The sequence below is a fragment of the Ochlerotatus camptorhynchus genome, unplaced genomic scaffold, assembly GCF_037179485.1.
Source record: "Ochlerotatus camptorhynchus isolate MF236.1 unplaced genomic scaffold, CSIRO-AGI_Acam_v1.1 ptg000142l, whole genome shotgun sequence".
Taxonomy (NCBI): domain Eukaryota; kingdom Metazoa; phylum Arthropoda; class Insecta; order Diptera; family Culicidae; genus Ochlerotatus; species Ochlerotatus camptorhynchus.
Window position 1 is genome coordinate 1,932,217 of NW_027040632.1, and position 25,443 is coordinate 1,957,659.

Consider the following 25,443-nt stretch of genomic DNA (forward strand, 5'->3'; position numbering starts at 1 on the left):
AACTCCGACAAAATTTGGTTCAAATTTCAAAAGGTTCCGACATTTAGAAAATATACGCTCGAAGTCCCACAATCTCCCAACTAAATATTTGAAATTTGTAGTTTCAAATGGCACCCACAGATTTGAAATTCGTCTATAAATGGTTGAGCTATAATTTTTCAAACATTGCATGTTTGCCATTACACATTTTACCGGAGGCATCGTGATCGTAGTGTTAAATGGAGCTTCACAATATCATTACCAGAACTCCGACAAAGTTTGGTTGGATGTACGACTTTCTCTATTGTTCGATATTCGATAGATTTTGAAATTAAGAAGATTGTGGCTTAGTTTTGAGCGTTAATCACAGCAAAATGCTGAACAATCAAAACAATTAACTGCCATTGCGTGAATGGTAGAAGGGTAGCGTTTCGTTGTCACTATTGACCGACAATTAAGAAGGAAAACAAGTTAATAATTACAAACGGAATCTCAACAAAAATTCTGGAAATTTTCGATGGAATCACATGCGGAAATTCAGTAGAATTTCAAACGGAGATTCGACATATTCTCGTTCAGAGATTGATTTAATTCACGTCCAGATATTCATCAGGACGTTATCAAAACATTGGATTGAATCAATGATTCGTATGAATCTCCTCCAGATATTCGAAAAAATCTCCTCCCCAGAATCAACTGTTTAGTTCGAATAATCTAGATAAAAAATCACCCAGAGTCACTGGACAAGATACTGAAAGAAGCTAGTCCGATCATTCGGCGGAATCTCATCTGGAGATTCAACTAAATCTTATTCAGAAATTCAACAGAATCTCGGCAGGAGAAGAATCAGAATTGCGAACCGAAATTAAGCAGAATTTCATCCGGAGATTCTGCCGAATCTTCTCCAAAGATTCAGGAAAATCTTGTCCAGAGATTTTGCGGAATTTCTGGAGATTCGGCAAAAGTTAATCAAGAGATTCGATAGAACTTAGTGTGAAGATTCGACCGAACTTCATCTGGAAATTTGTCAGAATCTAGATAAAAAAATCAAACGGAGTTTCTGTAGAATCTCAGGCTTCATAATCCAGTCCGAAAATTTGACAGAATCTCATTTGGAGATTCAACAAAATTTTATCCAGAAATTCATCAGGATCTCCGTTGGAGATTAATCAGAATCTCGTCTGAAGATTAATCAGAACAACGAACAGAGATTAAGCCGAATTTCATGATTTAACGGAATTTTGACCTGATACTTAACGGAATTTCGTCCGAAGAATCGGCAGAATCTCGGCTGGACATTCGTCAGAAGCTAATCAAGCGATTCGATAGAATTTCATCTAGATATTTGGCAGAATATGAATAAATAAATCCGTCCGGGATTTAAACAGAATATCGTCCGGAGATTAGTCAGAATCTCGAACAGTGATTCAGACGAATTTCATCCGGAGATTCGGCAGCATCTCGTCCAAAGATTAGGAAAAATCACTTTTCACGAAATTTCGTCCAGAGATTTAGCGAAACTTCATCCGGAGATTGGGCAAAATCTAGATAATAAAACATCCAGAGTTTCGGCAGAATCTCCAGACAAGACTCTGGCAGAATCCAGTCCGAAAATTCATCTGGAGATTTTTCAGAATGTGGATAAAAAATCATCCAGAGTTTCTGTAGAAACTCCGGACAAGATTCTGACTGAATTTCGTCCGGAATTTAAACATAATATCGTCCGGAGATTAATCAGAATCTCGAACAGTGATTCAAACGAATTTCATCCGGAAATTTGGCAGCATCTCGTCCAAAGATTCGGAAAAATCCCCTTTACCTGAATTTCGTCTAAAGATTTAACGAAATTTCAGTCAGAGATTCGACAAAATTTCATCTGGAGATTTCGCAGAATTTAGATAAAATTTAAACCAGAGTTTCGGTAGAATCTCCAGACAAGATTCTGACTAATATTTCCTACGTCCCGGGAAACAATTTCCCGAATTTTTACCGAGATTCACATTTCCCGATTCCCGGGAATCAGCATCTCGTCCAATGATTCGGGAAAATCCCCTTTAACGGAATTTCGTTAGAATCTCAGCATAAGGCTAATAAAATCCAGTCCGAAAATTTGACAGAATCTCATCCGGAGATTCAGCAAAATTTTATCTAGAAATTCATCAGAATCTCCACTGGAGATTAATCAGAATCTCGTCTAAAGATTTATCAGAATAATGAACAGAGATTAGGCAGAATTTCATGCGGAGATTCGGTAGAATCTCGTCCGAAGATTCACGTAAATCTCGTCCAGAGATTTAGAGAAATTTTGACTTGATATTTAACAGAATTTTGTCCGAAGATTCGACAGAATTTTGTCCGAAGATTCGACAGAATTTTGTCCGAAGATTCGACAGAATCTCGTCTGGACATTCAACTGAAGTTAATCAAGAGATTCGATAGAATTTCATCTGGAGATTTGACAGAACATCGATACAAAAAACATCCAGAGTTTCTGTAGAAACTCCGGACAAGATTTTGATTTAATCTCGTCCGAAATTTAAACAGAATTTCGTCTGGAGATTAATTAGAATCTCGAACAGTGATTCAGACTAATTTGGTCGGGAGATTCGGCAGCATCTCGTCCAAAGATTCTAAAAAATCACCTTTCACGAAATTTAGTCCAGAGATTCAACGAAATTTCATCCGGAGATTTGGCAGAATCTAGATAAAAAAATCAACCAGACTTTCGGTAGAATCTCCAGACAAGACTCTGTCAGACTCCAGTTAGAAAATTCAACAAGGAGATTCAACAAGATTTTATCCAGAAGGTCATCAGAATCTCCGCTGGAGATTATTCAGAATAACGAACAGAGATAAAGCAGAATTTCAAGCGGAGATTCGGTAGAACTTCGTCCAAAGATTCATGAAAATTTCTGAAGATTCGGCAGAAGCTAATCAAGAGATTCGATAGAACCTAGTATGGAGATTCGATCGAATTTCATCTAGAGAATTGGCACAATATGGATAAGAGCATCCAGAGTTTCTGTAGAATCTCCAAACAAGATTCTGACTGAATCTCGTCTGGACTTTTAACAGCATTTTGTCAGAAGATTAATCAGATCCGGAGATTCGGTAGCATCTCGTCCAAAAATTCTGGAAAATCCCCTTTATCGGAATTTCGTCCAGAGATTTAACGAAATTTCGTCCGGAGATTCGACTGGAGATTTCGCAGAATTCTGATAAAATATCAACCAGAATTTCGGTAGAATCTCTAGACAAGATTCTGGCAGAATTCCAGAAATTCATCAGAATCTTCGCTGGAGATAAATCAGAATAACGAACAGAGATTAAGCAGAATTTCATCCGGAGATTCGGCAGCATCTCGTCCAAAGATTCGGAAAAATCATCTTTCACGGAATTTCGTCCAGAAATTTAGCGAAATTTCGTCCCCAGATTGGACCAAATTTCATTTGGAGATTTTGAATAATCTAGATACAAAAATCAACCAGAGCACCTGTAGAATCTCAGGATAAAACTCTGGCAGAATCTCATCCGGAGATTCAACAAAATTTTATACCGAAATTCATCCGAATCTCCACTGGAGATTAATCAGAATCTTGTCTGAAGATTAATCAGAATAACGATCAGAGATTTAGCAGAATTTCATGCGGAAATTCGGTTGAACTTTGTCCAAAGATTCACTAAAATCTCGTCAGAATATCGTCCGGAGATTAATCAGAATTTTGAACAGTGATTCAGACGAATTCCATCCGGTGATTCAGCAGCATCGGATCTCGGAATTTCGTCCAGAGATTTATTGATATTTCATCCGGAGAATCTCCAGACAAGACTCTGGCAGAACCCAGTCCGAAAATTCAACAAGGAGACTCAACAAGATTTTATCGAAAAATTCATCAGAATCTCCGCCTAGTCTGGAGATTCGACCGAATTTCATCTGGAGAATCGGAACAATATGGATTGTCCAGAGTTTCTGTAGAATCTCCAAACAAGATTCTGACTGAATCTCGTCCGGATTTTCAACAGAATCTTGTCCGAAGATTAATCAGAATCTCGAACAGTGATTCAGATGAATTTCATCCGGAAATTCGGCAGCATCTCGTCCAAAGATTCGGGAAAATCCCCTTTACCAGAATTTCATCTGGAGATTTCGCAGGATTTAGATAAAATATCAACCAGAGTTTCGGTAGAATCTCCAGACAAGATTCTGGACTAATATTTCCTACGTCTCGGGAAACAATTTCCCGAAATTTTACCGAAATTCACATTTCCCGATTCCCGGGAATCAGTTTTTTTGTATCAGTTTGATCATACAACTCTGGAAATTTACTTATTTGCTTTACTTGAAAAATTTTAAAAAACCAATCCGGAAGAGTCAGTAGACATTTCTGGAGCAAGCTAGTAGAAATTTCCGGGCGTACCTTGGAGAAACATGCCGGGAAGAGTCGAAAGCAATTTCCAGGGCAACTCTGAAAAAAACTTCCCGTGGAAATTGGAAGATACGTACAGAGGGAAGCCGGATGAACTGTTGGGGAAGTAGGTAACTTTGAGCTGCCAAAAGTTTCGACAAATTGTTTACAAAATCAGATACGTCCTTTTGAAAAAGTAATCTAGATTTTAATTATTAGATTATGTTAGGGATTTCAATATTGAGATTTTTTGTGATGTTCTGTAACTCGATACCTCCCCAAGTTGGTGGTCCCTTGAATATCAAGTTAGGGCGAGCTGACTGTAGAAGATAATTTATTAGACAACTCCGACAGAATTTTTCCAACGGTCAATTCAAAAGTTTGCAAGCCTGGAATCCAAGCCACGAATCGCCGAAACTCCGGCAAATCGCTGCACAGTGGGCCAAAACTGACCCAAAAGTGCACTTATTTTTTGCCACTTGTTTCAGACGGTGTGAGATATCTATTCCAATGTAAAACAAATCCGGAGAATCGAATGGTTTTGTCATGCGCAGACTACCAGAAGTTTCCCATTTTACCCGTTTCTCCCCCCCCCCATTTTTTGGTGGAATTAGTAGTTGTTTAGCTTTATATGCCACTGTTGGTGATCTACCGTCATAAAATGGGGTGAATGATGTGGTAGAAAGCCAATGAAATCAACCACAACTAATCTCACACTGTGCAGACCAAGAAGATAGCCCATTTTGACCCCTTTTCCCCATAAGTCGTTATTTAAGGGGAATTGATAATAGTTTTGAATGCGGCTGCGGCTAGATTTCAGACATAAAACACATAACTTCTTATGTGGAAAAGTCAAACGAATCGATTGGAACAAGATCGGATAGTGCAGACCGCGGGAAGTTGCTCATTTTGCCCTATTTTCCCCCAAAACACGTTAATAACCAAAAAATAGGTTCTTTCGGACCTTAAATAAGCGAAAATTTAAAAAAAGAATATTGACGGAAATTTGTGCAGTTTCGTCAGATGATTCTCCCTATACTTCCAACTCAAATCATATTTTTGATACTCGAAAACGAAACTTGATTCTGGAACTCCGACAGACTGTAGTTCAAAATTAAAGGAACAAAATTCCACTTGAAAAAAGGGTAATTTATGACAGATCCAGTCTGGAAAATGGATCTTGATAAGAAACAAAAAAATCCCTTGACCAGTTTCTGCGTGGGACTCCGACAAAATCCTCCGATCAAATTCTGATCGTTTGCCGTCTCAATTCCAACATTCCATGAATTGAACTCCGACAGGGTCCTCTGTCTAATTGACTAAGATTTCATCAATAATACAGGTAAGCTTTTCCATCAGTGTCTAAACTAATAGAAGATAATTTGATAGACAACTAAACCGTACGGAACTGAGTCCTGCCGTGGGGTGATTAGCCACCCGAAGGACCCTTCCTCTCACCACAGTGTCCGTTCCGTCGAGTCAAGTTGCAGCCCCACGTGATCCCCGTTACAGTGTGTAACAAACCGGATTGAATTGTTAATTTTGTTTTCCCCCGCCGGCAATCAACAACGAATGAACGTTGCGAATGGGCAAGATGTGTAATGTTCGACGCTCCGTTAATATTTTAACGAATTTTCAACTTAACGAAGCAAGCCTACTGTGTTCAGATTTTCACCAACGGAATCAGTCCGGAAGGGTGACACCACCGCCAACTACGACCACCGGTTTGCCAATTCATATTCTAATCAGGTGTCGACATATGTATGAACACTCGAAAAAGCAGTTGAACTGCGAATGTGCGCTCCACCCCCCTTCGGCTTGCAACAGTGCTCTAGCAGCTGAGGGGATATGACGAAATTTTGACGGATTACCATACGGGCGGACAATGCGAATGCTAATTGGGGCTCTCTCGCCTGCTGCGTCCAAAAAGTGCTACCGAACGTGCCTACTAGGATGGCCGACGGTAGTAGCATCATCGTGACTGACCAGAAATGGTCTAGTAGGCCTGCGGATTCAGCGCAACAGCGATCATTAAAATGTTAATGTGCTTTTCGCTGCCTCTTCCCATCATCCATCAGTTCGCTTCGCATTCGCATCGCAGCGGGTTAGTTCGAGAATGAATGAATTTATTACTAGGGAGGGAAGTCGCTGCTCCACTAGAACCGCGAACCGGAGCGAATCCGTTGAATTATCATTACATGCAAATCAGGCTTGGATTGGATTGGCTCGGCGATTCATTAACTGGATTCTGGACGAAGGGAAGTTACCCTACGTAGGAACACACCTCGCGCTCATTCTCGCACAATTTCCATTCAATCTGTTCAACGAACTGTGCTACGCACGTTCTCTGGTCTGGAATCCGCGTTGGCCGAGCGGCGATTGTTTTATCATCAGGTGCTACTTAGTGATTCAAATGACGTTGAAAATAGAATCGAAAATGGCTTCTGATTGAATTGAAGCTAGGGACAACACTGAAACTAAAAAAAAAACAACGTTTACATACATTCTGGGGAGTCGAAACAATGGACTGTCGTCGGTGCATTCCACTCTAGGCAGAGTGTCCAATCGAATCAATTGAAGCATAAATGAACCGCTCGAGCGGAGCAGCAGCAGCCAAGCGACAGAAGAATGGAACCTGTGGATTAGCAATTTATCCGGAGTAATACAGCTAACGTGATCGGAAGGTCGGTGACTTTGTAGCAGCTGACGGTGGGAACCGGTACGGAAATTGGAATACAGTGACAGTTCAATTTTTGGCAACAAGGCCGAACATTTAGTTTTGCCAAAATTGAACCGTGTCAAATTCGTCTGTAGTGATGATTTTAATAATCAATTGATTAAAAATCAAAGTTTGCAATGGAAATTTGTCGAAATTTGATACAGAACATTGTTGAAGTTTGATTCCACACACTTCACATCCGTTTCAAACAACATACACCAGTAAGCAGTTAGGGGTGTAGACTCAAAACTCCAGCATTATATAAAAAAAAAAACAATTTTACATGAAAGTGTTTTCTACTTTCTCAGTTTCCATTCATCTGGATATATAGAACCTTGCCTTGTTTGGAAACCAAACTTTACAAAGCAAATTTGATCCAGAAATTTGTCGGTGTTTGAGTGCGTTTCTGCAACTTGGGGGTGTGGACGCAATACTCATGGAACGTTTATCGGAGTTGTATCAATGTTGTTCGCAAACTTAGATTGTGATTAGGGGAAGGGTACCAGCGACCAAAATCTGGTACGATTGCGTATATAGGATTGTGCCAGAACTGTTACATATTTCGTAAATGACTCAATTACCCTATATCCAGAACGTTGGAACTGTATTAGATTTTTAAACTAAGTTTTTGACTGATCTGGAACCGGAGCTACAATTTCAATCAATTTTCCTTGCAACCTCAGGATGCAGACAAAATTCAGGCTCCCATTTTTGCTTAACTTTTCACGGAAAATCATCTAAACACATACAGGAGTTCCTCCCAAAACGTTAATTTACAGAAAACAAATAAACAATTTCCATAAGCTGTCCTCTAGCCAACCCAGCAATGCAGAAAAACGATCAAAACATGATTTGCAATCCGGCAAAACAGATTTGCAATTCAAGATTAGCTGAATTCGCTACCACCCCCTGCCCCCCCGCCACACAACCGAACAGCTGCGGCCGTAGGACCCCCGACGAACCCTTCGTACCGTCGTATCGCTGCTTCTAGTTTTCGAAATGTCCACGGGGAATCGATTGCACTTGAACCGATTGTGCAACGTGATCGCGAGCCGTTTTTTGTTGTTGCCGTGAAACGTGATCCATCCGCAGACTGATCGCCGTCGCCAAAAACTATGAATAACTTAGGTTGCAAAAATTTGATCGCAACAGCGGAAGTTGAACAAACCCCCAAATCAGCATTTGAAAAGGACGCGCATCACCGTCGCCGTCGTGGTCGTCGTCGCCGTCGTCGTCGTTTGCTTGCTGCAGCTCCGACGAGTTGATGCCCACATGCTAACGAGGTGATCATTTGTCACCGATATGCTAGTTGAGTGTCTGGGGAGGAAAACAATCTTTGTTTTGAAACTCGCTAGATCAGGCCACAGTTTCAGTTGAACCGCCGATCGCGAAGCTTCCATCCGGGATGAATTTCACCGAAAACGGAACCTGGCTCGATAACGACACGATCCGGTTCGGATGCGACGGTTCGTCCTACATCCCGGAGGGGATCGCTTCCCTTCGGTTCCAGATCCTGATCTACCTGGCGTACAGTTCGATCTTCCTGACCTCGATCGTCGGTAACATCGCCGTATTCCTAGTGGTTCATCTGCTACCTCGGATGAACACCGTTACGAACCTGTTCATCGCGAACCTCGCCCTCGGTGATATGCTGATGGCCATCTTCTGCATCCCGTTTTCGTTCGTTTCGATCTTCGTGCTACAGTACTGGCCCTTCGGCCTGATCATCTGCCGGATCGTCAATTATTCGCAAGCCATATCGGTACTGGTCAGTGCGTACACCATGATCGCCATCAGTGCCGATCGATACATTGCCATAATGTGGCCTCTGAAGCCCAGGGTCACTAAACGTCTGGCCAGGATCCTCATCGTCTTCGTTTGGACTGGAGCTCTGCTGACCGCCGCTCCGATCCCGGTCTTCTCGACCTTGATTCAACCCATCGAGTGGTACGACCAATGCGATCTCTCCATCTGCACCGAAGTATGGCCCGATGATCAGTCCGACCGCAGCTACTCCATCACCCTGATGACTCTTCAATTCCTCGCTCCACTGATCGTACTGGTCTCTACCTACGTTCAGATCGCCTGGAAGGTTTGGGCCAAGAGCCCCCCGGGTGAATCGGTCAAGCAGCGCGATCGCCGGATTCTCCAATCCAAGCGTAAAATGATCAAGATGATGATCACCGTGGTGGTCGTGTTCACGGTCTGCTGGCTGCCGTTCAACATCTTCATGCTGATCCCGCTGGATCCGGACTGGAAACCGTTGCCCTATCTGTGGTTCCTGTTCCATTGGCTGGCCATGTCGCACAGTTGCTACAATCCGGTCATCTACTGCTACATGAATGAGAAGTTTCGCCAGGGGTTCCTCCATTTGGTGCATGCGATCGAGCGCCGGTGCTGCTGCTGTTACGAGCGGATCGCCGTGCGAAGGAAAAGCGATGCCAGCACCAATACGGAGATGATTCAGCTGTTTCCGAGCACGACCATGCTGACGACCATCAGCGCAGGCGGGGGCAGTCGGGAGTGCTGCCGGATGGGGCACAAGGGGTGTGCAGTGACGAGTGGCGATCGTTTTGGGTAATGAGAGGAAGATGTTTGATCGACTTAGGTGTAGAGTTGCATTCTAATGGTTTCAAATAAAAGTATTCATAGTTATAGTTGAGTATATTAAACTTGGAAGGTGTCAGTTTTGATTGTTGAAAGAATTGTAAAAGTCTCCAATGTTGCAAGTTTTAATTTTCGGTGTCATTCTGTCGGAGTTCAATATGACAAAACAACTCGTAGGGATGTTCTATTTGTTTAGATTTCTTCGTCATTTTGCCGGAGCTGCGATTCAGGTTGTCGATAACATGTCTTTAAAATTCCAACCAATTGTGTCGGAGTTCCAAAACATCATTTTATAATGATCAATTTCAAGGTGATCGATAGTGAACGGGGTCTCAAATCCGGTTGGCATCACTGATTGCACTTTTTCGTAGTCTCAGACTGGATTATGCTCAACATTTAAAACGAGAAATTATAGCTACAATAATACCTACAGTTCTGTCGGAGTTTATCTTTCATAACACCTTTTTGGTATTATAGTATTTCACTAAGAGTTTTGTCGGAACTCAATCCATGCGGTAAAGGGTTTCCAAAATACATTTGCCGTTGGTGTAAAATCCAGTTAGAAATTCACATAAATTTCCATTAAAATTCAGCTCGTTATGTTGTCGTACTTCAACATGAAAAATCACGTGGCTTAGACAATTAATTTTAATTAAAATTTCGGAATTCGTCGTAGTTGTTCGAACTTTCAGCAAACATCGAGTAAGAGAACGTTTCCAACCAAATTTTGTCGGAGTTCCGGAGAAGTTTTGGCAGGACCAAGAAGTTGAAAGGAAGCTACTCTTGGAGATATTACGCTAATGCAGCCATCCATGATATGTTTAAATACATAATTTTAACTTAGCTTCACTTCAACTAACAAGCTTCGATCGATCAAACTATACGACGCAACATATGATCGAAGACAACATATCGGAAAGACTGATAACCCTATCAGAATCCTAAGAAGAAGTGAGCAGTTCCACGTCAAATGGCAAATCGATCAGACTCAACCGATTGGCTTGAAACTTTTCATAATTGTTTTTTTTTATGATTTGAGTGATTTGAGATTTGGGCGTAATTGCTTTTGCAAACAAACAAGTCAATTGCCGATTTCTCTTGAATAAAAGCGCATTTTCATAAACAAACTATACCAAATGATAGAGGAATCATTCCTTTACCGAATGGTGTTTTTAGTTTTTTAGATTAAGCTTTAATTCGCGAGAAATCGGTGATTGGCGTGTTTGTTTACAAATGTAATTACGCCGAAATTTCAAACCACTCTCACTCCGGATTTAGGCAAAAATGTTAATCTATATCTGTCTGTCTGTCTGTCTGTCTGTCTGTCTGTCTGTCTGTCTGTCTGTCTGTCTGTCTGTCTGTCTGTCTGTCTGTCTGTCTGTCTGTCTGTCTGTCTGTCTGTCTGTCTGTCTGTCTGTCTGTCTGTCTGTCTGTCTGTCTGTCTGTCTGTCTGTCTGTCTGTCTGTCTGTCTGTCTGTCTGTCTGTCTGTCTGTCTGTCTGTCTGTCTGTCTGTCTGTCTGTCTGTCTGTCTGTCTGTCTGTCTGTCTGTCTGTCTGTCTGTCTGTCTGTCTGTCTGTCTGTCTGTCTGTCTGTCTGTCTGTCTGTCTGTCTGTCTGTCTGTCTGTCTGTCTGTCTGTCTGTCTGTCTGTCTGTCTGTCTGTCTGTCTGTCTGTCTGTCTGTCTGTCTGTCTGTCTGTCTGTCTGTCTGTCTGTCTGTCTGTCTGTCTGTCTGTCTGTCTGTCTGTCTGTCTGTCTGTCTGTCTGTCTGTCTGTCTGTCTGTCTGTCTGTCTGTCTGTCTGTCTGTCTGTCTGTCTGTCTGTCTGTCTGTCTGTCTGTCTGTCTGTCTGTCTGTCTGTCTGTCTGTCTGTCTGTCTGTCTGTCTGTCTGTCTGTCTGTCTGTCTGTCTGTCTGTCTGTCTGTCTGTCTGTCTGTCTGTCTGTCTGTCTGTCTGTCTGTCTGTCTGTCTGTCTGTCTGTCTGTCTGTCTGTCTGTCTGTCTGTCTGTCTGTCTGTCTGTCTGTCTGTCTGTCTGTCTGTCTGTCTGTCTGATCCTTATAGACCCGGAAACTACTGAACCGATCGGCGTGAAAATTTGTATCCTGGGGTTTTGGGGCAGGGAAAGGTTCTTATGATAGTTCGAGACCCCTCCACCCTCTGTAAAGGGGGGCTCCTATACAAATGAAACATAAACATCTGCATAACTCGAGAACTAATCAAGCAAATTGTTCAGTCCGCAACGCAACGAACTGAATAAGGAGAAGATTTGCAGCACTAGCCACGCCTTGATAACGAACATCACCAGCAGCTCGATGACGAGAGAGCAAACAACGACAACAAGCGAGGTATAAAAAAGACGGCTACCTGTCCGCGTTTTCAGTTGTGTGACGACCACCCGAGCAAGCAGTAGCAACATAGGAACAGAATAGGAAAGAAGAAGGTGAGCCGAGAACGGCTGAAGAAAAACGCTTGTATCAAGAAGAAGACAATATAAGATGGAGTGAAAATTAAAGTGTGTGTGTGCTCCTTTGTCTCCAGCCGAAAGTCCCTCGTTCCACCAAGCTGTAAAGTTTGTGTGCAGCCCTTTTCAGGGCTATGAAAGAGTTGTTAGAACATTCGCATTGATTGGTTGGTAGCTGACTGCAATTAAGGCAGTTCCTGGTTGATTGGGAATCAACAACGCTTGGTTAGATTCCACTTGGGGAATCAGCAACGCTTCGCTCCGCTGCATGAAGGCAGCTTTGGTTTGACAACAGTTTTACAGTCCACTGCAATACGACGCAACATTTTTGGTCCTTCGAGCCGGATAGCGCTTGGATTTGGCTTGGATTTGGCTCGTCGCTTGATGAAACGCAATCGCAATGCAATTTGGTTGGAATGAGCGGATTGGCTGGATGGAGACGAAAAGTACGCGCACAAAACACAAAAGACATTGGTGAAAAAACTAAACAAAGATTATTGAAAACATTGGAAACAATCAAATTGAAAATTAAGAAGCTAGTGACATTGACTAATAGTGCTTTTGTTGAAGTAAAAAAGTGATAAGTGATCATGCCCATGAAGAGAACACCGATGAAAGGTGGTGTTGGCGGAGACGAGGGCGATGACGATGAAGTGGATGAGTACGATACGCTGGCACATTTGCGTGGGCTGGCTAAAGGAAAAGTCACCCGTGTGAAGAACATCCTGGAACAATCTGAAGAGGCAGTTTTTACGCAACCACTAATTAAGATGTACAGCAAAAAAGTGGAAGCTGCCTACAAGGAATTCATCGATTACCATGAACGCATCATGGCGATCACCGTCGCCAGCAAGAGGAAGGAGCAAGACTGTAAGTACTTGGAATTTGAAACGCTTTATGACAATGTGTCGTTTATTCTCGAAACATGGATCGAGAAATTGGCTCAAGTTCCCGTGAATGTTCAGCCGATTCCAAACCAGCAACCGCTGGTGGTTCAGCAGTCGCTTCCTCGTGCCGTACCAAGTTTTGATGGCAGATACGAGCAGTGGGAGAAATTTAAGATAATGTTCAGGGACGTGGTGGACAGGTCGAATGATCCACCTCGCATTAAGCTCTACCATTTAGAGAAGGCTCTGATTGGGGACGCAACCGGCATAATTGACGCAAAAACCATCTCGGATGGCAATTATGACCGTGCATGGGAAATTTTAGCAGAAAGGTTTGAAGATAAGCGACGAATGGTTGATCATCATATTTCTGGGCTGCTGAGCTTAAAGAAGTTGGCGCATGAATGTCACTCCGAGCTAAGGGAGTTGATCGATTCATGTACGGGTCATGTTGAAAACTTGAAATTTTTGGGTCAAGAATTTATTGGGGTCTCCGAGGTGATTGTTACACATATCCTCGCGAACGCGCTCGATAATGAAACCAAAAAGCTCTGGGAAGCTACTGTTACTCATGGGGAGTTGCCTAAATACGATGACACTGTCAATTTCTTGAAAGGTCGCATTTCCGTACTAGAAAGATGTCAAACGTTGAGTGATAGCAAAGTTAAGCAAATGGCGCGTACACCAGGAAAAGTAGGTCAAGTGTCAAGCAAGCAGTCAAATGTGAAGGTGAATGTAGTGACATCGTCTAGCAGTTGTGAATTTTGCGAAGGAAATCATCTGGCATTCAAGTGCTCAACGTTCAATGGTATGTCAGTGGAAAATCGGCTGAAGCTAGTGCGTGAAAAACAGGTGTGTTTTAATTGTTTGAGACGTGGACATCGAGGAGCTGATTGCAAATCAACGAAGTCATGCTCGAAGTGTAAGAGGAGGCATCACACCTTACTTCATGCGGAAGGCAGCTACAACCAAGGTTCCAGTGCAAGCGATCCCAAGGCACCCGATCAGCAGCAGGTATCGCAATCTTCTACAGTAGTTCAAGCAATCAACGTCAAAGCAACGCCAGAGAAAGTTTCCACCACCGTAGCTTCGCACATGGTCGAGAAGTCAGCAGCGCAGGTATTTTTGCTCACTGCCATGGTTAACGTTCTGGATAAGCAAGGAAACCCACATTCTTGTCGAGTCCTTCTAGACAGCGGATCGCAAGTTAACTTTATTTCGGAAGCAATGCTTGAAAGTTTGCAGTTGGATCGAGAAGAGGTCAATATTCCTATTACCGGAGTGAACAGTCTCCGATCCAGCGTTCGACAGAAGGTCAAGGTTCAAATACTCGCAAAGCACAGCAATTTCAAACTGGAGTTGGATTGCTTGGTTTCCCAAAAGGTTACTGGAATTCTACCAACGTTGGCAATAGACGTTGCTTCGTGGAATATCCCATCGGGGATTCAACTGGCAGATCCAGTATTTTACCGTCCAGGTCAAGTGGATTTACTGATTGGTATGGAATGGTACGACAATGTGCTTAAGCCAGGACGATTGAGGTTATCTGAAGATCTACCTACACTCCAGGATTCGCAGTTTGGATGGCTAGTTGGTGGTAAATGTGCAAGTGGAGAAAGCTTTCAATGTGGAGCAAGTGTATATTCGCTTGTTACAGTTTCTTCAAGTGACTTAAGTGAGCAAGTGCAAAGATTTTGGGAAATCGAAAGTGTACCAGGTGATCAATGTGTAATGCCGGAAGCCGAACAGTGTGAACAACATTTCCTGTCTACGTTTCGTCGGAACGATGAAGGTCGATACATTGTCCAGCTTCCTCTCAAAGAATCGGCGAGTCAGCTTGGAGATTCGAGACCAATGGCCCTACGAAGATTCTACGCACTGGAGTCTAAACTGCAGAAGAACTCAGAAGTTAAGAAGCAATATGATACTAACGAAGTTTGAATCATTCCGCAAGACTCAGAGAATCGTCGCCTACGTCCTTCGGTTTATCTCAAATTGTCGTTTGAAGATTGGTGAACGAAGTTCTACATTGTCTCCAACAATTCCTGAATTAAGAGAAGCAACGAAACGAATTATTCAAGCGATTCAAAGGCATCAACTACAAGATGAGATCGAACGAGTTCAAGCTGTAGAACCGTGCAAGCGAATCGGTAATCTGAATCCATTTCTGGACGATGCGATACTACGCGTAGGAGGAAGAATTCGACACAGCAACCTACCTTACGAAGCGAAACACCAATGGATCGTTCCGGACAAGCACCCTGTTACAAGAAGATTAATTGCTGCAATCCACAAGGAAAACCTGCATGCTGGCCCCAGTAGTGTAATTTCTACCCTCAGAGAACGCTATTGGATATTAAATGCAAAGTCAACTGTACGCAAGGTCACCAGAAGTTGTATCACGTGCTTCAAATCAAACCCAAGACTGGCTGGTCAATTCATGGGAGACCTGCCTTCTTATCGAGTCAACATGGCACCTACGTTCTTGAAAGTTGGGATCGATTTTGCTGGACCAATTTACATAAAGCAAACCGCTAGGAAGGTAGTTCCAGTGAAAGGCTACATCTGTGTATTTGTCTGTATGGTAACGAAGGCAATACATCTCGAAGCAGTGGAGAACTTGTCAACCGACGCATTTTTGGCCGCACTACAGCGATTCGTCTCCAGAAGAGGAGTTCCGGAAGAGGTGTATAGTGACAATGGAACCAATTTCATGGGCGCAAAATCGGAGCTTCGTGAGCTATACCAACTCTTCAAGTCGGACATCACTGACGGAAAGCTATCAGAATATTGCCAAGTTAAGGAGATAAAATGGACCACAATACCCCCGAGCGCACCTCATTTTGGAGGGTTATGGGAGGCCAGCGTTAAAAGCGTGAAAACTGTTCTGAAGAAAGTGTATCAGTCTGCCTCCTTGACAATTATGGAATTTGCGACTTTACTTTGCCAAATCGAGGCCATTCTGAACTCGAGACCTCTTTTTGCGCACTCCCCTGACCCCAATGACCCACAAGTTTTGACCCCTGGCCATTTAATGATCGATAGACCTTTAACTGCAATCCCCGAGCCTTCTCTTAACGATATACCTATCAATCGACTATCAAAATGGCAACATATTCAACTGCTTCGACAGCATTTTTGGCAACGCTGGTCGAAAGAATATTTGGTAGAGCTTCAAAAACGGTCCAAATGGACGAAGAAGCATATTAATGTGGTCCCTGATACAATTGTACTACTAAAGGAAGAAAACGTACCTCCACAACAGTGGAAAGTAGGTAAAATCGTTAACACCTACCCTGGTCCAGATGGCCTCACTCGTGTCGTGGATGTTCGAGTGGGGAATAGCATCTTCAAACGTCCGGTTCATAAGCTAGCACCATTGCCAATGATGGAGGAAGTTCCGGTAAGCATTCCAGATGAACAACATGCTGTATCAACAGTATTACTTTCTTCGCGGTGGCAGTATGTTCAGTCCGCAACGCAACGAACTGAATAAGGAGAAGATTTGCAGCACTAGCCACGCCTTGATAACGAACATCACCAGCAGCTCGATGACGAGAGAGCAAACAACGACAACAAGCGAGGTATAAAAAAGACGGCTACCTGTCCGCGTTTTCAGTTGTGTGACGACCACCCGAGCAAGCAGTAGCAACATAGGAACAGAATAGGAAAGAAGAAGGTGAGCCGAGAACGGCTGAAGAAAAACGCTTGTATCAAGAAGAAGACAATATAAGATGGAGTGAAAATTAAAGTGTGTGTGTGCTCCTTTGTCTCCAGCCGAAAGTCCCTCGTTCCACCAAGCTGTAAAGTTTGTGTGCAGCCCTTTTCAGGGCTATGAAAGAGTTGTTAGAACATTCGCATTGATTGGTTGGTAGCTGACTGCAATTAAGGCAGTTCCTGGTTGATTGGGAATCAACAACGCTTGGTTAGATTCCACTTGGGGAATCAGCAACGCTTCGCTCCGCTGCATGAAGGCAGCTTTGGTTTGACAACAGTTTTACAGTCCACTGCAATACGACGCAACACAAATGGAACCAAATTTGGCATATGAAGGTCATAGGGGGTAGCCTCTTAGATAAGATGAGGGGGGGGGGGGGGGCTACGTACAATATAGCATGCTTTTTTTAATTGGCGCATAAACTCAAGCTAATATTGAATCCCGAGCAAGGCCAGGCACACTCAGCTAGTAAATATATAAAACAAATAAAGAAATAAGTTGATAAATCAATCAATACATTAATAAATTAGTAAATAAATAAATCAATCAATAAAAGTATTAACTAAATTATTGAATAAATAAATCAATTTATACATTAATTAATTCATTCATTGTTTTAAAAAAAAGAAAAACATAAAAAGAAATGCGTAAATATATAAATAAGTCAGTAAATAAATCAATCAATGGATGAATAAATAAATAAATAAATTAAAAAAGAAAAAAGAAATAAATGAATAAAGTAATAAAGAAACACAGAAAACACAGAATTAATAAAGAAAAAAAGAAATAAGAGTATTAATAAATAGAGAAATAAGCAAATAAAGAAATAACTATATATATATGGAAATAAATAAAAATATATTTATATTTAAAAAAAAATCAGCAATAAAGAATTAAATAAAGAAATTAATAAAGAAAGAAGTGATTAAATCAATAAATAAAGAAATAAACAAATTAATGAATTTCAAAGAATAAAGACATAATTTAAAAATTAAGAAATCGATTAAGAAATAACTAAATAAATAATAAATTAAGTAATGAATCATACATTAAGTAATAAATAACTATATAAATTTATTAATTGTAAATAGAGACATAAAAAAATAAGTAAATCAATAATTTAATAAATAAGTAAATAAATAATGAAATAAGTAGATAAATGAGCAAATCAATAAATACATAAATAAGTAAATAAAATTATAAACAAAAGGCTCAAATTTATAAATAAATATATACGTTAATAAATACATAAATAAATCAATAAACAAATAACTAAAAAATAAATTAAGAAAAAACAATTAATTAAATAATAAATAAATACAGAAAACACAAAATAAATAAATAAACAATAGTGAAAGAAATGAAAGTATGAATAAAATGAGAAATAAGTTAATACAGAAACAACTAAATAAATACAAAAATGTATGAATAAATATACGAATTAAGCAATGAATAATGCAATAATTAAATAAAGAAATAATAACGAAAGAAATAAGTAAATTAATAAATGAAAACATAATCAAATTAATGAATTTCAAAGAATAAAGACATAGTTAAAAAATAAAAAATCTATTAAGAAATAAATAAATAAACAAATAAATAATAAATTAAGTAATAAATCATAAATTAGGTAATAAATTGATATGTATTTTTGTCAATAATAAATAAAGAAATAAGTTAATCAATAAGTTAATACATAAGTAAATAAATAATGAAATAAGTAGATGTATGAGTAAATCAATAAATAAATAAATAAATAAATACGTAACATAATAAACAAAAGGAACAAATGTATAAATAAATAAATAAATACGTTAATAAATACATAAATAAATCAATAAACAAATGACTAAATATTAAATTAAGATAAAATAAATGAATTAAGTAATGAAGAAACACAGAAAACACAAAATAAATAAATAAACAATAATGAAAGAAATAAAAGAATGAGTAAAATGAGAAATATGTTAATAAAGAAATAATGAAATAAATATAGAAATGTATCAATAAATGTATAAATTAGGCAATAAAGAATGAAATTATTAAATAAATAAATTTCAAAATAATTCTATCAATAAAGAAATCAATAAATGATGAATAAATATATAATGAAAATGAAGTAAAGACATTAAAAAATAAATAAGCAAGTAATTAAGTAAGTAAGTAAGTAAGTAAGTAAGTAAGTAAGTAAGTAAGTAAGTAAGTAAGTAAGTAAGTAAGTAAGTAAGTAAGTAAGTAAGTAAGTAAGTATGTAAGTAAGTAAGTAAGTAAGTAAGTAAGTAAAAAAATAAGCAAGTAAGTAAGTAAGTAAGTTAGCTAGTAAGCAAGTAAGTAATTAAATCAATAAATAAATAAATAAGGAAATAAAGTAATAAATAAGTAAATAATTAAATAAACAAATTAATAGTTAATAAATAAATAAGTAATTTTGTAATAAAATAAATAACAAAATCATTAATATAATAAACAACTGAATAAATAAAGAAATAAGTAAATAGATCAGTAAATAAATATATTAAGAAATAAGAAAACAAAAAAGAATAAATAAATTAAAATTGAAATAAACAAATAAGTACGAACATAAATGATAACTTAATTAATACATAAACCAATAAATAGCTTTTAAAATAAAAAAAAAAAAAATAACTGCCAAAATAAATAATAAATAGAAATCTTTAGAAATACAGAAATATATAAAAAAAAACAAGAAATAGGAAATAAATAAATAAATAAATAATTGTTATTTGGGACAATAAGCCACATTTGTGCTAAAATTTGACTATTTTGTATATTGCATAAAGATATAATGAATAAATAAATCAATAAATAGATACATAAATAAATTCATAATACAAATTAATAAAAAATAAACTAATACATACATTAATATTCCGATATATAAATAAATAAGTAAACAAATAAATTAATAATAAATAAATAAGTAAATAAATGAAGCAATAAACTAACTGAATCAATAAAATAATTGAATAAATTGATAAGTCAATAAGTAAATAAGTTTATACAATATTTATTTATTTAATTAGTAAATAACTGAACAAATAATAAATAGAGAAATCAAGAAAAATATAAATGAATAAAAAACGAACAAACACAGAAAACACTAAATAAATAAAGAACTAATGGTAGAAATAAAGAACAAAATAACTAAATAAATATAGAAATAAATAAATAAATAAATATAGAATTAAAAACAATAATTTAAAAATAAGTAAAGAAACAAATAAATCACAAATGAAATACATAAATAATAAATATAGAAATAAATAAGTAAATACAGAAATATAGACATGAAGAAATCTGTTAAATCAATAAATACATAAATAAACAAATAAATAAGGAAATAAATAAATAAATTAGTTATTTAATTCACAACTAATTGACTAAGTTAAAAAAATAAGCAAATTAACAACAGTATAAATAAAAAAATACATAAGTAAATAACACTTAAATAAATATAAAGAACGAAATAAGTAAAAAATAAAGAAATATTTAAGTGAATAAATTAAGAAATCAAGAAATGCGAAAAACAATAAATAAATAAATAAATAAGTAAATAAATGAAGGAATAAAAAAAAATAGAAATAAGTAAACAAATGAAGGAATTAAAAAATAAATAAATTTATAAATAAATATAATGATGAAAAAGTAAATAAATAAACAACTTAATTTATAAAATATTAAAAAAATTATAAATAAATAAATACGTGAATAAATAAACTAACCAAACCATGAATAATGAAATCAATAAAAAAAATGAATTGAAAATTTAAGAAATAAATAAATAAATTAACAAATGAAAAAAAAAGAAAAAGTTAAAAATATAAATAAACAATAAACACAGGTTTAAATAAATAAAGAAAGGAAAATAATAATTAAACAAGTAAGTCATTAAATAAACAAAGAGATTAATAATTAAATAAATAATTAAATAAAGGAATACATTTTAAAATAAGTTAAATAAATAATAAAATGAATTAATCAAGATCTAATGGAATACATACACAAATAAATAATTATAAAACAAAATTAAGGAATTAAGAAAGAAAGAAATAACTCAATAATTGTATAAATAATAAATATAAAAATTAATACATGAATAAATAAATGAATAAATAAATGAATAAATAAATGATAAATAAATAAATAAATAACAAAATAACTCAATTAATTCTTGAAAAAGAATAAAAAATATTGATAAGTAACTAAATAAAGAAATAATGAATCAAGAAATAGAAAAGATAATAACTACATTAAGAAATAAAGAAATAATTAAATAAACAAATAAATAGATAAAGAATTGAATAAATAATAAATAAAGATCTAAAGAGAGACACAAATGCATAGTTAAATAAATAAATCAATAAATAACTGAATAAATAAAGAAATAAACACCCCTATTCTGTATTTCGTTCGAAACGAAATTCGTGCACAAAAAATTATTTTTTTGTATGAGAATTTCGTTTCGAACAAAATACAGAACAGGGGTGAAAGAAATGAATAAATAATGAAATTAAGAAGTAATGAAATAACACAATAAATAAATAAATGATGTAGGGGAAATTGATGAAATGTCGGCCTAAATGCCCCTAATTTGGGCCTACACATAAATTCAAAAATCGACTAAATTTTCAATAGCGACCAAAAATATCCATTTTAGTACCGTCCCAATGACGCGTTCATCTAGATAAAATTGATAAATAGCAGATTTTTAGCGATGGGCCCAATCTTAGATCCATAGGCCAACATTAGAGCCATTTCTCCTATGTAAATAAATAAAGAACTGAATAAATAAATAAATAATAAATAATGAAAAATAAACAAATAAATTCATAATAAATAAATAAATAAATGATCAAATCAATATGGCGATGCACGGTAGCCTCAGTGTTTGTGTTTACCGTTTCTGCTTACTGAGCAGAAGGTTGCGAGTTCAATCCCAGGCCAGCCCGCCTCATTACATTTTTTTTTTCACTTTTTCTTATTCTATCCCCACTAGATTTAAATCGAAAACAAATTCTGCTTTCACCGATCACATCACTACCACAGTGAATCGTGATCGAAAAATAACCCACCTCACTAGCACAACTATCCTTCCAGTGAAAGCCGTGGAGATGCAGAGGTTTATCTCTAGTAACAACCGATGTCGAACTAATCATCCTTTCCTCCCCAAAAGACCGTGAGGATGTGGTCGGTGCTGTGATTGTATGTATGTAAAGAGTGCCACTCATTGTTGCAAGACACAGCCATTAGACAGTGGATCGTTCTTCAAGTCTTGATCAAGTTCGACACATGCCTGTATTCAAATTAACACTGTATGAAGGGCAACAAAATGGAGGGGCGAACCCGTAAGCAGAGAGACACTTATGCACAATCCGCGGTATCAGGAGAATTGCCTTCCAACGGATTACAGTGAAGTACCTATGTGTCATATATCTTAAATCTGATGATGACCTTACTGCAAGCGAGCAAAACTTCGAAAGCTTTTCTTTCAATCAAACTTGATAATCCCGTATCTCAACTAGGCTAACAGAGGCTCCAAGCACCCGGTAAAAACCTGAAATTTAATTTCTAAGATTCAGTGGCCACCCAGTGAACTTCTATAGCCGAATTCTATCAAAAGGTGTTCCAAAGTTCCTTAAAATAAGCCTCAGAAAAAATGGGACTGAAACGGTGTGATGAAAATAATAATTTCATTTATCCATTGCGTTGACAGTCTCGGGAAGTCTTCACCCACAAGTGACTACACACGGCCCCGACAGAGTGACTGTTCCCAGTATACTGCAGGAAACTCAAACTTCCTCAAACTGCATCAAGTGCAAGCCGCGACCGCCAGCAAAAACGGAACTCTCTTCGCCACATTCGACGGAGCCAAACAACATGTTCCGGACATGTTGTATAGAAGGTGAACTTGGGCACTCCATAACCGCGCCTCCACCACCAGCACCACCAACCGCGAGCGATCGATCTGCATATCAAGGGTAACCGCAAACGCAACTTGCTCGCGAGATGCCTATTACGAACAAGAGCCTATGTATACTAAAATGCGAGGAAGGAGCGGTGGCGACGGCGACGACGATGCGAAGGTAAACTAGAAGGCGGCAGCGGCGTCGTCATCATTGACAATGAAAAAATCCAAGATCGCTGCGAGTCCGACTGCGAGGAATAGCTAGGCAGTAGGCCTGATTTTTCGCACAGTCCCATTAAGCCTTATGCAACACTACCTACCTGCCACCTTTGTATGTGTGAAAATGTGCAGTAGCAGGCGCTGCTGTCGGAAAAGGAACTGTACACACAACAGAACAGCCTACTATGTGTGTGGGTTGAGCGACGATCGACGACGGTCACTTTTATTAAAATATGTAGGTCGAGTCGCCGTTTTTTTTTCTCAGTCTGTTTGTTCTGTAATTCTGCGCGGGAAAGGAAACGCGATTCCTTTTAAAGCACAAACAAATAAAATAACCCGAATGACAGCGGTGGATTCGATCATCATCAACATCATCACGCATCACGAATATGAATAATAGCTGAGTAATTTTATGCGCGATGACGATTGATAGCGGACGCGGGCTCGTCGCTTCGCACCGTGCAAGTCTTTTGTCGATTCCAAAGCCTATACGCTACTCAAACAAAACGAAAAAGAGTTGAAAATCATCACACAATTCCTGCAAGAAGCGGTATAATGTGGAGGAACTTAACTGGACAAGAAGAACATCAGCCAGCGACGCTCGGTCCCGCAAGAATGGTGCGGATGAGAAAGACAACAAACAAACAACAACAACAATAACTGAGCGCAACTGGTTGAAAGTATAGAAATAGCACATTGAAATAAAAATAAAACCGGTTTCCGCCCCGAGAAGCTCGCTCTGTCGGTGTCGGTCCCGCGGGAAAGGAATCTGATGAGAATAATAAAAATCTGAAAATTTCTTTCCTTGAAAGACGGGGACGACAGGCAAACCAGTTGGAACGGCTTTGTGGGGAGAGTCGTTCGTATCTTTGAGTGGACTTCTTTGCAACTTTAAGAATTGTATAAAAGAGCGGGGAAGTTGCAAAATTGTAAGACATTTATTCTGTATTCAATCTTAAAGGGCATGAATCGCGGAAGACGTTTCTCATACTTAACGAACTTTTAACAGCTGAAATGTTTGGTGAAATTCAGGCATTTTAATTTATTAGTTGTCAGGCTCAAAACAACGAAAACTTAACTAAATTTAAACAAGGGTGGAGTGACATTGAAATTTAGTTAAATAGCTTTTGAAATGAGTCTCAAAGTTTCACCGAACGTTCAGCTAAGTTTGTAAGATTTGTTTCACCATGTCGTTGCATTTTCTATTGGCAACTGACTACTGACTACTCAAGCGTATACTGTTGAAAATGCAAAACCGATTTAGTTGAACGCCAAATCAGTCTATAACACAGGGACGATTTGGTTCAGTGTGTGGATCAGAGAAATGAAAAATAACATTCAAATTTGACATTGTGCTTTGCATGATCGTTTTGAGTGTCGATCATCATTTCGCTGCGACATTTGAACCAACTTAGGCTTGACAATTATCACAGTCGAGCACAGTGACAATTTGTCGAACAACAAAGTAACTTTTTTCGTGTAGGGTGCCTCACTTAACTGTCAAAATATGAAAAACCACCATGTGTGGAATTCACCTACATTCGACATGGCGAAATTAAATGAGAAATTCGACTGTGATAATTGTGGTTCGGGAGAGCCTCTAGCCCACCGTGTTTCTAACAAAGAGTTATTGATATTTTCATTTTTATTATTCCTTCCACAAGGATAAACAAACACAGAAATTATAGGGAAACATACATAACCTTGATACTGTAAAGCTCCAATTAGTTCTAGATCGATATAATAGAGTTCTTCTTCTCCTTTTCCCGGTACCGAGCGTTGAACGGAAGTCCGTTCGTGAACCAATTTGTTCCTCTTCTCCTCCCTCTGGTACACCCCTCTCCGACGTGATGGTAGGAGTACCCGCCCAAGAATGATGTTGCTCTCTTCGGGAAACAGTAATTAAGAGCGAGCATATGGTCGAAAATGAACAACGAAACACTTGTAGCCATTTCCTACGACAGGAGGTCTTCCTTCCAATTCCAACACAATACACGACGACGACCATGCACGGTGCAAAGAAGGGAGGGGGGGTGCATTCTTTCCGGTTTCTTCTTTCACGTTCGCTGGTTGTTGTTGTTATTAACGGGCCTAAGGTCAAACTGTTGTGCAAAAGGTGGCTGGGACGAGGAGGTAGGCTCATTTTCTCAACATGGAATAGGCAGCTTCTCACATGTTTTGCATGTGTCAAAGAAAAGGTTTTCCCGAATTTCGGTTCCGTAGCAGCAGCAGCAGCAGCAGCAGCAACAGTTGCCTACTGCTGCTACCGCTCTTGCCGGCCATACGCCGTTTCACGCTGGGTAATTATCCAATTTAATACGGAGAACTGTTACGAAATCGTTGGTTGGCTGGACGAATGATGTTCGACGGTTGGAAATTGGCTGTGCTGGAACCATCATCGACATCAGCCATTAAACGGTTCAACGCCACACGGTCTCGGAAAATGGGGTCAAGCAGAATGGTTTCCTGACGCCGTCGGCTTCAAGGAAGCGGTGTTTGAGTTTCTATGGACACCGATAACTA

At 38.4% G+C, this 25,443-nt stretch overlaps 2 protein-coding genes across 2 annotated transcripts in view; both read left to right on the top strand.

The window, feature by feature from the left end:
* LOC135700799 (transcriptional regulator ovo-like) overlaps positions 1-25,443 on the top strand; it is a 96,172-nt gene that overhangs the window by 53,344 nt on the left and 17,385 nt on the right. The gene's annotated exons all lie outside the window — the stretch shown is intronic.
* LOC135700818 (RYamide receptor-like) lies at positions 8,498-9,685 on the top strand. Its single transcript, XM_065221476.1, has one exon. The coding sequence runs from the start codon at positions 8,510-8,512 to the stop codon at positions 9,683-9,685; it is 1,176 nt and encodes a 391-aa protein (XP_065077548.1). The 5' UTR covers positions 8,498-8,509.

Excerpts from the sequence above, each read along its gene's own strand:
- LOC135700818 (XM_065221476.1), top strand. The coding sequence starts at position 8,510 with ATGAATTTCACCGAAAACGGAACCTGGCTCGATAACGACACGATCCGG.